The 12,581-nt window shown below is 27.3% G+C and overlaps 1 protein-coding gene and 1 pseudogene across 3 annotated transcripts in view; both read right to left on the reverse strand.

The window, feature by feature from the left end:
* Positions 1 to 12,581, reverse strand: part of LOC149891138 (uncharacterized) — a 32,795-nt gene that overhangs the window by 19,554 nt on the left and 660 nt on the right. For 2 of the 3 annotated variants that reach the window (XM_090081559.1, XM_090081561.1), the window contains exons 2-5: positions 7,454 to 7,619; positions 7,187 to 7,352; positions 6,093 to 6,916; positions 1,064 to 1,220 (exon numbers count right to left, since the gene is read on the reverse strand). In XM_090081559.1, coding sequence (XP_089937685.1) covers positions 1,064 to 1,220; positions 6,093 to 6,916; positions 7,187 to 7,352; positions 7,454 to 7,606 — 1,300 coding nt within the window. In that variant the 5' untranslated portion in view covers positions 7,607 to 7,619. Of the gene's footprint in view, positions 1 to 1,063; positions 1,221 to 6,092; positions 6,917 to 7,186; positions 7,353 to 7,453; positions 7,620 to 10,091; positions 10,115 to 12,581 lie in introns of those variants that run through there. The other variant, XM_090081562.1, reaches the window with a different exon arrangement.
* On the reverse strand, positions 3,631 to 5,484 carry LOC149891140 (uncharacterized; annotated as a pseudogene).

The following is a 12,581-nucleotide window of genomic DNA, read 5'->3' on the forward strand; positions in this document are numbered from 1 at the left end:
TCAATCGCTTGCAGTAGCTTTGCAACAAATGTTTTGCATTCAAAACATTGACATAAAAACGTGCCAAAGCAATATGCAAATGGCGCTGAGTTTTTTTGTACCAAAAAGTGCCGCACAAGTGACAATTCAGCTCAACCTCTAGTACCTCTCTACGACTCAACATCATCACAAAAATAAAGTTTTTTTATTTGGTTGTTTTTAATTATTATTGGTTGTTTTTTAAATTGTTATTATTGGTTGCTTTTTGTTTTTTTTAGTTAAGTGCTGCTTTAGTTTCACGTAGATTTGCGTATTTCATTCTCCCCGAATGCGAGGATAGAATGAAATAACTTTTTTTTCAATTAAATAATGTTTCTTAAAAAACTAAAAACTTTTTTTATTTGATTTGTATATATTTAAAAACAATTCAAAGTCCTCTACAATTTTAAGAAGAAAAAAATTAAAAACCTTTTTCCCGTAAAAAAAAAAAAATTAATTAAAATCCTAAACTAGTTCATTTGACCCTATTTTACTCTAAATAGTTTTAAAATTAAACTTAATTTTTCTTTTTAATGCATTTTTTTTTTTTTTTTGTAAAAAAAAAACATTTCAAACAAAATGTGTAAATGCTATCGCATCTACTTCTAACTTATTGAAAAGTCAAAAAGTTTATTTGCAATTTTTCTGACAGAACTGATTTTAAATTGTCAGAAAAACTGCAAATAAAAGCTACTTAAGAAATAATCATTATAAAAATTATATTTAATGAAAAAAAGGGTTCCAGTAATTTATCAAAAAATACATACAACCAACTGTGTTCTTATAGTAAGATTTCAAAAGAAATATAAAAAAAAAGCTGAAAAAGTATCATAATATTTTTCTAATTTATTAGCAGTCTAGCTAAAATATAAAATAAGAATTTGTATAATGGAATTTATTTCATTAAAACATTTCAATTAGGCAGAATTGAGTCTAAGCATTGAAAAAAGAATCCAATTATGAGGATATGTTTATTTCATGTTATTCATTTAAGCTTATTTAATTATTTTCATTTAAACTCTTTAAGCTTATTCATTTCCATTACCTATATGGCCTTCCATAGCTGCAAAATGTAAGGGAGTCATATTTTCTTTATCTTGGCATATAATTTTTGCATCATGCTCTAGCAGCAGGTGGCATACATCAAATGATCCAGCACTTGCAGCACAATGCAAAGGTGTCATTTTTGATTGGTCAGTAGCCTAGAATAACAAGACAATCAAATTGAAGTACTCTAACCCGAATAATGTTGATATGAAATTCAGAATTGAAAACAAAATACCAAACTTTACTACTTTTTGATTCTTTGTTTTTGGAAACCAAAGTAATAAGTAATCTAATGAATATTTTAATAGTTTTACAAGTAGAAATCTTTGTGATTACTTTGTAAAGTAAAGGAAGCAAATAAAAAACTTGATTAAAAAAAAAAAAAAAAACTCGCTAACAAAAATATCACTACTATTCAAAGCACTGCTGTAATATTTTACTAAAATAATGAAAAACAATAAAGAAATTAAAAGATAAGTCTGTATTCTTTACGAAAAAAAAAAACAATTTAAAATAAATCCAAAAAATGTTTAAAAAAAAAGAGACTTTAAAGTTGTCTTAAAATTTTTAACTGCAGTGCTAAAATTTTGTTTAATAAAATCAAGTTTGTTCTTTTAATTTTCAAAGAAAAAACTTTAGATGGTATGGTAAATTTGATAGTAATAGAGATGGTAACAGTAGATAAGGTAATTGAGAAAATATAGATTTATATAAAACTTTGTTTGAATGCCATTAAAAATTCAATAATATTGTTTCTGATAAAAATGCAAATCAAAAAATTTTAAAAATTAGAACAATATCAGTTGAGCCAATGGGAATTCTATCTTCAATATAGCTTTTTGTTAATAACACTATCCAAAAAAGTTTTATGACAAACGTTTTACAATTTTATTTTTATGTTAACTTTGGACATTTTAATTTTGGTATTTGTTTGAAAATTTAGTTTGTAAATTCTAATTTTTATGAAATGCATTATATATGTAATTTACATAAAATAATCCCTTAATGATAATGCTTATGTAAGTAAAATACAGTTAAATTAAAATAAGTAAATTTAAACTTAAGTGAAAGTGCAGCTTACATAAACAAACCCATTCAAGAGATGTAAAGTGAGTTCTTAAAAATCTCATGAAATTTTACAATGCATGCATTAAAACATGTGTAAAAAAATATTACTGAATTGTGTAACTTGGAAAAAAAGTTCACTAAGAATCTAAATGAAAGACAATAGCAATATTTCATTTTTTTTTTTTTTTTTTTTATAGCAAAATTTATATCAGCCAAAAACTCAGTCTTAGTAATGTGGTGCAGTCCTAATATGGGTAACATTTTGTATATGTGCAGCATTTTGGATGTTGATCCAAAAGAGACCTAATCTTTTTACTCCATAGCCCCCCCCCCCCTCAGGATTAGCTAAGAAAGACAGTTTTTTTTTTCTGCTATTTAACACAATAACCAAAAACTATAACTTGAAAAGGACCTATAATATTCCTATTCTATACAGTTTTAAATTTTCTTTTTAAAAAGTATTAAGCCACATTTTAAAATTAATTTTTGGTATCAGGTAGTACTAACTTAAAATGAAAACTATGAAAAGAGCAGAAACATTCAAAATAAAGTCTTTCAAACATGGCTTGCTATATAACAGGCCTTGCCAACGCGGCTTGCGTAAAAAACTGGTGTCAAGATTTAAAATATTACTTTGCAGTAATTTACATTCTCAGTTAGGTGATTTTTGCCTGAATATAATATTTGTATGATATATTTACTGAAAGTAACTTATAAAAAGTGAAAAGATGAATTTACTATTCTTTTATTTTTTAATTTTGTTTATAACTAACATTGTAATATATAAACTAACAAATAACATTTATAACAACTTTAAATTAACTTAAATGTATCTAAAACTAATTATGTTTAAACAATTTAGTTAGTATATATATAGATTTATATTTTGCTATAATTTAATGTTAGCATTTACCACAAAATTTATTAATGGGTTTTTTAAGTATTAAAAATAAGTTTTTGAGAAAAAAAGAGATAAAATCTTTAGAGAATAAAAAGTAAATACAAGCTTTTTAGATATTTTACTAAACACTATTTTACAGTTTTTGTTAAAAACATTGCAAACATTTTACTTTGTGCTGAGTTTTATCAACTTCTGCTTTGGCTCCTTATGTGAATGAGGTGAATAGAGTCAACAATAATTGTTAAATGAAATATTTGTCACTGTTAATCCATGATGTCTTTGCATACCTAATGAATAAAATTCTGATAATATCATAAGGAGGTTACACAGTGATGACCAACAAGTGTCATTATATACTTTATAAAAAAGAATATAACAGTAAGTTGTCCATTGACAAACTTTGTCACCAGGAATTGTTAAACCTCCTCGATTTATATCCTTTACAAAATTTCCATACACTTCATAGAAATAAAAGGTGTCATCTGGATTTTCATCTTCATGAATAATGTACCCAGCAATATAAACTAATGACATTTTAATATCAACAGTCAATGAATCACACAGAGCAGGTAAATTGTCAATAACGTTGCAAATACCCTCGCTTGGTAAAAATTTACATTTTGGACAAGAGTGATCTGAACCTTGATTGGCTAACACATCTGAACTTTTCTCAAACTTTAATAGTAATTTTGTACGGTATATAGTTACTTTTTCAAGAACTTATTTTGACAACTGAACCAAACCATAACAGGTCTGAGCTAAACAATTAGCAGTGTCTCTTGTTAGTAATTTAACTCTTTTTCCTTTTTCTGTTTTTTTTATTTGTATTGCAAAATCACCCATTGCAGAAAGTTTGCTTAAACTGTCATCATTAGCAGAAGCAATAGCAGCTCGATTAGAATCTTTCAAACAAATGTCTGCATATAGACTGTGAACATTACAAATTTTACAAAATTCAATGACTTTATAGATAAAAATAATTGTCCCTTCATTTTCATGCAGGTCTGGATGACTTTTTAATGCTGACAATGTTTCATCGCAAAACACTTGCAGACAAGTGATAACTTTTTGTCTTTCAATCGACTTTGGATAAACAGAAACTTCCATTAATTTAGACATTTTAACAATGTTTTTCATTTCAAGCTTGTACAAATTAATGATATCAACCCAACGTGCTATTTTCTTTTCTCCATCAATATAAAATTCAAGTTCTTGAGTTTTTCTGTGAACCAGTTATTACGTATACTTTTTAATGAATGAACATAATCAAATAAAAGAAAAATATTTTCTTTAGTAAACCATACTTCTTTTTTTTCAAAAAAGTTATAAAACTTCCGATTGACTGTTACCATCACAGACAATAGCAACAACATTGCCCCCATTATTTTTAATTGCATCAAGAATAAGGGTTGTCTGTTCAAAAGAAACTCAGCATCAAGTTAAACTGGTAACATTTTGTAAAAAAATTTTGGTCCATTAAACAATGTTACAACTAAAAGCTCAGTACTGTGTTTGCTAATAGATGAGGTTTGTGAACTGATTTACCAAACACTATGCCACCATGATACTGCAACATTGGTTTAATATAAACCTCATCAAGAAGTAAAATGCATGTTTTTTGTCTATCATCTCTAAGATTAGAGAAAATATGTTGTGGTATCATCTAAAGATTTAAGTGGTAAGTGGTCTCATCTAAAGATTTGCATTTAGATGTAATTCTTCCTAAAGTATGTAAACTTGGAAGTTCAAAATCTTCTCTGATGCAATTGTAGGCTGATTGTGAAAGAGAAAAATACTAAAATGCTCACACAACTGTTTCAATCGGATACTTTTTTTCCCCAATACATGTTTTATTCATTGAAAAAATTTCTTGATATTTAACTTCTTTTTTGGGTGTTATTTCACAACAGTTTAAAAATCTTAATGTTTCTTGGATATGAGAAAATTTGTTCATAATATAAACTCGGTTAGATGATAAAGTCGTAACACTAATTTTAACTCCACAATGAAATGCTTCAAATGTGAGATCTTTATTTATGCAAAGAACAAATCTAGGACTAGCACTTTCCTTTAAAAAGTCTGAAGACTGAATATATAATTGCATAAATAATTGATAATAGCAAAATTAAATTCATTAGTTTTTAACTTTTCATATAACACATTAATACTTTCTATTTTTTCTTGTGAATTAAATATTGCTAACTCATCCTCTTCTTGCCAGCAAACACTATTAAGACTTTTTGATGTTTTTCTAAGTGGCATGGGTACAGTAGGAACTAAGCTTGGCTTTATGCAATCAAATACTGTCAGAGCATCACAAGGTCTGAGCTTCCCATAAACAGTAACAGTTGAATAATTTTTAAGGCAATGTCTTTCACATACTACGGTGTTATTAGTATCAGGAAGATTGTCTCTTGGTATTATAACAATCCAACATTTTCGTTCTTTAATGTTTCTTGGAAGTCTAAATGTTTTAACTCTATTCTGAGAATTATAATTGCCATTGCAATTTGTTACACAACATCAACAAAACATTTTCTAAATACTAAATTAAATACTTTGCTTAATCCTTCACCTCTCAACTAATTTTTTTTTTTAATTTGGATGTTAGTTAAAATAACGACGGGTGCTTGGTTATTGTAAATTTTATGCAAATATTAAATTTATGCATGCATACATATATATATAATATATATAATATATATATATATATATATATATATATATATATATATATATATATATATATATATATATATATATATATATATATATATTCAACTTAAATTAATTTTATCTAATAAAAATTTTTATAATAATTATATTAATTTTATAATAATGAAAATTATTTTGTTAATTTTATTTATTAATGTTATATAATTTTTATTGTTACAAAAAAACCACCCCCCATATTTATTTTGTAAAACTGCTTTCTAGTTTTTCAAATATAAAATTATCTTGCATCCAGCTTTTTATGTAAGCCGCGCATTGGCAAGGCCTGTTATAAAGTAGCCATGCATTCAAACAATCACACAAATTTATTTAATTCTTACTTTACCTCAATATTTATATTCTTTTGAGCCAGAAGCCTCTCAGCTGCAACTGCATTCCCTCTCATGGCAGCATAATGAAGTGGAGTGGAACCGTTAAAGTCTTTAGCATTAACATTTGCCTTTTGCTCTAAAAGATACATTAGTATGGAATCTTCTTGTGCTTTATCATGGTTTCTTTTTCTTTTAAAAAGATGTGGCTTCTTTTTACTAATTTTCTCTTTAAAAAAGTCTGTAATATCAGCGGAACCTCCATTGGATTTTTCACAGTTTTGTTGGTTTAACTCAATTTCTGATGATGAAGTAACATTTTTTATGGCTGGTAAAATAAGGGCATCAACACTTTTCATATCAGCTATTTCCTGTTGGGTCAACTCTCCCACAATGACAACAGCACTCTTTCTTTCATTCTCCTTTTGATTATGCTCATAATGATAGAGAAAACTGGCCCCACGTTTAGAGCTTAAAGCTTGATCTGTTTCAGAATCTGGTGATTTAAATTTAGTTCTAGAAATATTGTTATCAGCAAGATTGTCAGTGTATAACTTATTGATTTCTTTAAAAGAACCATGAAGTGTAATTTTTCTTTTTGGATTGTTAACTTGGTCTTTTTTCTTGCTGCTATCAGATTTTAAAATTTTTGCAAAGTTTTTTTTGTCTCCATGTAACTTCCCAAAGTTTATTATTTGCCGTAGTGATTTAGTTTTTTGCTGTGTTGCGGGTGTCACTTGTTCCTTGATTTCAAGGTTTATTTGATCTGTATCCTTTTTTTCAATGTATCGAGAAGCATAGTGCAAAGGAGTAGCACCATATTCACCTTGTATATTTATATCTAAAAAAGATTTTTATCTAATAGAACTTAAAAGAAAAAAGCAGCTGTTTTGATTATTAATTTTTTTGAGAATGCAATTAAATCAACTCAAATGAATCAGTTATCAAATTTAAAAAAGTAAACAATTTTTGTTGTGTACTAAGGGAGGTAATAAAAGAGTTAAAATAATTTAAAAGGAAAATGAAGATTTTTTTTTTAAAGCAACTTACAGTTTAGAATGGTTTTTTAATGAAACTGTAAAACGACAACAAACATAAAAAGTTTACTTACTTGCACCATTTTCTACAAGAAGTTTGACAATTGGAAAATGGCCATAGCGGACGGCATAATGAAGAGCTGTTGATTGCTCTTCATCTTTTTTGTTAATTTTTCTCCTATCTTTACCATACAAATTCAAATATTGCTCTACAACTTTTAACTGACCATCACGAGCAGCCTATAAAATAGGAGAGCTGTGCATCAATTCAAGATGCGCATAAGAGATTTGTGTACATAAAAATGAATCTAAGAAATTTGAAGAATTCAAAACATTTCTACCTGATGAAGTGTTAGTAAAGATGCTTTATTGAAGTGTTCAACTTTTTTTTGTTTTACATTCTGATCAGATGGAAGTATGATATTAAGAATGTGCTCTTGAGGAAAATTGGCCAGAACACCTTGACTAGTCGATTTCTTTTCTTTATCGATCATTGTTTTGTGAAAACTGAAAAAATGTTAAAAGATTTATCATTAGAACATCAAACAATATCTTAGAACCTTGTTTTGAAAAAAACATAATTGAGTTGATTGGATACGAAACTGTTTTTTAAGATTTAATACACAAAAGTTGTTTTTAGCTTTATTTAAACGCACGTGGAAAGCTCGTTGTTGTTGTTCTGGAGTTTTTAAACAATAAATCGAGGCTAACATTACCTCATCTAAAGATTAATTAAAACTGTAGTCATGCGAACAATTCAAATGTTCATGCTGCAACGAAATGTTACAAGCACAGCAGGATGGATTTCTATGAAGCAGTTTTAGCAAGAAAGATTTCTTACTTAACAAAAGTTTTACTAACTTTAATAATGGTATAATTAACATTTAAGTCAAATTAAATCAAATTAAATCAAATTAAATCAAATTACAAAAACAGTTTTTGTTAAAAGTTAAATTTTGAGGTGGTAAAGTATTATTAGCGTTCTCGAGTATAAGTACGAAAAGAAGCTTACACGGTAAACTTTTTAGGTTTCGAAAAGAATAACATAAAATAATAATCGCGTAATTATTTTATTTTATAGAAAAAAAGCTGTTCGTTTTTTTTGTATAGAAAACAGGGCGTCTATTAATTCCGCTGAATTTTAAAATACTTAAAATGAACCAACTTATTTTCTCATATTAACTCGAAAATTTTCTTTTTTAAAAAAAAATGTTTATAAAAAATTTCATTCTAAAATGTTATGAAATTAAAATGTAATTAAATGGCCTGAAAACAAGAAAATGAAACCGTAAAAATGAAACAGCCAAATCATAATCGAGCGAACAATTTGTAATGGTCTGAAGTTGCAATAGCATTAAACCAGTTTAGTGCTAGTTTTTGAAACAATGTACTGATATCATAAGATAATAATAGCAAAAAGTGTTTTGCAGAGGATCAACCAACTGGCTTTATCAACGTTTTCTTATTCTGGAAAATGCTGAAATTTTTTAATTTAATAACTGCTTAATATACTTTGCAAATACATTAAATTTCCCAGTAAGTTGACTTCTATCAAAACAATTTTAAACAGGAGTTGTTTTTTTCTCTTCTTTTAATCGGATTATTAGGATTCGAGGCAATTAGTAGTTTTTGATTTATTTAAAGGATCGACATAAATAAAAATGTTATTTAAGTCAAATCATATTGTATGCAATTCGGTACTTCTATTATTTCATCAAGGAAATACTCGACTTAAAGCATATTTTCAAGTTAATCATGTGAAAATGAAATCAGAAGTTCTCTAAAAAAAATTAAAATATTAAGTTAAGATATATCATTATATATAACTGATAAAAACTTTGTGCAGCTAGAAATATTTTATAACACTTTTAAAAGTTTAAAAGGGTGTAAGAGTTGTCCAAAGGTTGCCCAGATAGGGGATTTTTTTTAAAGGAGAACAACTGTAATAATATATCTTTGATCAGATAAAAAAAAAATTGTAATAAAAGCCAGCTCTTTTTTTAAACTCCAAGTCATTTTAAGGGAGCTTATATAGGGATCAGAAAAGATAAAAGATATCGCATCAAACCTTCATCACTAAATTATCAATTTGGTTTATATTTAATTGTTTTAAGCTTTTCATAAATTGTTTTAAGCTTTTCATTTAATTGTTTTAAGCTTTTCATAAATATTTTATATTTAATGAAAAGTTTAAAACAACTATATATATATATATATATATATATATATATATATATATATATATATATATATATATATATATATATATATATATATATATATATATATATATATATATATACAGGCGCGGATCTAAGGGGTGGCCATTGTGGCAATGGCCACATAGTTTAAATTTAACGGCAGCCACGTTAGTTTTGGGTTTTTTCGCTTAAGAAATATCCCTAAAAATTTAAATTTGTCTGCCTTAATTTACGGATTTTGAGTGCAGAGATTCCTGCTATGGCCACAACGGTTCTTATTTTACGTTACCGACGTTATATTCAGTCAATAAATGCTGTGAAAAAATATTAAAATATCGATCTTTTATCGAAGTTTCAACCGTGAAAAAAAATTTGGCCACACAGTTACAAATTCCTGGATCCGCGCCTGTATATATATATAAAGAAGAAACAACAACTATGTATGGTACTTAAAGTTTCATGCCTAACGGCAATCATCAGCCATGAAATACCCATGAAATACTTACATATATATATATATATATATATATATATATATATATATATATATATATATATATATATATATATATATATATATATATATATATATATATATATATCTTGTGCTGAAAAATACAAAGTTTTTAGATTTATTTAGTTAGACTGTAATTGTGATTGGCTGGAAAAGCAACAATTTTTTACATTACAAAAGTATTGCAAACACTAAACAATTGTGATTAAACTTGCAAACATTTCTAAAAACATTTGTTTCATGAGAATCCATGTTTTCTAATACCTTTTTTAAATTACTTTCATCCAACCCGCTTCGTAAAATCCGTTGAATAACACTTTTCTACTTTAGCGAATCATTCAATTCAGACCTGGTTCAAAAGAAAATTTTTTCTTAAAAGTAAAACAACGCTATATAAAAAACGATGTTCTTGTTGTTCAATTCGAACAAAGATACGAAGTTTGAAGATTGATACGGTCCATAAAATCATATACATAATTTTACTGATTTATTTTCTACATTTTACTGTATCAATGGTCAATGCTGATAAGAGTTCGTTTTTTTTCTGACTCAAACATAGAAGTTTCTCTTCATAAAAAAAATCTTTTTCTTGAATGCTCCCGATTAATGCATTCCCATATTTCAAATCTAAAGAAACATTTGAGATCTTGAAAATTCAACTTTTATACTTAGATTCAGGATTATCTTCAACGAAAGAAACTAAAAACTGCAACCGGGGTTCTTCAACTGGGTTTTACATGGAGGTTACTTTCTAAACCTTTCGAAAAAATGGTATTTCTTTTGTTTGAAAATTTTAGTAAAATTTGTAATTGCTTGAGAATTTTCAATGAGTAAATGCTGATTTGATGTTCTCTTTGGCTTATCCTCTGGTGTGCTAACAGTGAATATAAGAGGATTTTCACCTGCTGGCAAGTGGTAAGTAGACCTATCAACCAGATTAGTAATCATGTTATTGTTTATGATTCCAGAAGCAACTTAGTAAATATATTTTGAATACAAACATAAAATTTTTTACAGCTTGCTAAAACAAAAAACAAAATATAAATGATTGAATGAAATTGGCAACAACACTGGTGGAGTTTCTGTTGTGATACTGACCAGGTGTAAGATATATAAAGTAGGAAGAATGTAAGTTAGTCTCATGCTTGAGTGTCATTTTTTTCAAAAGAAGGGAGGCTGGAAAGTTTTTAACTTGTTTAAAATACATTTTTTCAAAAGAAGTAAGGAAAAGGAAGAGAAAAGGAATGCAAAGATCATTAAATATACCTTCACTATTTTTGCTCTCCATTTAGCTCTCCGAAATGTGCCCACTTTCATAAGTTTGTAAAGACTTTTTCTGCAGACATTACGAAGCAACAGATGGTATTCGTTGTTCATCAAATATTTATGAAAGACCTGATTTTTTTTTAGGTTTTCATTTATACTATGTAACGACTTGAGCCTACTTCAAAACCTTTTCCAACTATAGCAGCGTGTAGAATTGATAGTTAGTGCAGAGAAAAACACTTTGGCACAAAAGATAAATTTTTTCTGGTATGTATTTACACGCAAAAATAAGGAAGCATCTAGTTATCATTTCAGAAAGACTTTTTTCTTTAACTATGCTCTAATGCTGTCATAAAAAAGTTGTCACTTGAGTGCCACGACATTGAACCTAGCAATTACATTGTTTCAGTGAGGTATTTCTGAAATAAGAATTAAAGTTTAGGATATGCTTTTTACAGATATGCAGGTTTACAAGAATCCAATTTGCTTTGCATTCGGGCAGCTTGGTCATTATTACTCTGACATAAATGGCACATTGGATTTATATCTGGTGGCTGATCTTCAACATACTTGGTTACCACAAAACAGAAATGCAATAGCTGAAAACTCCTTCAGACCTGGATGTAATTAATCTTTTTGTGAGTTTGAATAGATTGTTAAGAATTATTAGTTTGCCAACAACAACAACAAAAAAGCTATTAAATTGGACGAAGCCTAAAAAGATTAAAAGAGGTAGGACATATACATCTATATGAACACTTATGAGAAGTATAGGTTCCAGAAGAAGAATCTGCAGAGAACTACTTTAATCAACATCAAAATATCTGTCATGACTTTAAACAAAAATATATATTTCTTCAAGAAATTCTTTTTAAATAATTTATTCAGAGCTAAAAATTATAAAAAAAAAACAACTTCTTGTAAATCAGCTAAATTACTTCCCAAATCAATGACTAATAATGTTTTGTTAAAAAGGATGATGTTTGAAAAAACTAAATTTACAAACTTTTTCTTTAGGAGATTTATTTTGAAGTGGTCAAAGCTAAGATTTGGTTTAGGACAATGGCTAACTCAAACTGTAACTTTAATCCCGACCCTCTGACTTTAACATAAAATTAAAATAAAATTTGAAGTGACTTAATAAATCTAAACCTCTTATGTACCTTTTTTAAAACTAACGCAATTAACAATATACAACACAAATTATTTTCCTTATTCGATTAGCTAACCTTTCTTTTCTTTTTTTACCTATATCATTTCGTAAAAATGACGCAAGATTATTAAATGAATCATAAACCTCAAGAATTAGTAATCAAAAAAATCCAAAACTATTTTCAACTGCGAAACAAAAGAACACGTACATTTATATTCAAGTGTAATTAATGATTCGTATCTCTCGACTTAAATATTTTATTAAGACGTTAATGCATTTTGTAAACATTTTTAAGTTCTTCAATTATTTGAGATGGATTTAGTAAGAAAACAATC

This window comes from Hydra viridissima, unplaced genomic scaffold, assembly GCF_058129835.1.
Source record: "Hydra viridissima isolate aposymbiotic clone 2 unplaced genomic scaffold, HvirCarnegie_v1 scaffold_3, whole genome shotgun sequence".
Lineage (NCBI taxonomy): Eukaryota > Metazoa > Cnidaria > Hydrozoa > Anthoathecata > Hydridae > Hydra > Hydra viridissima.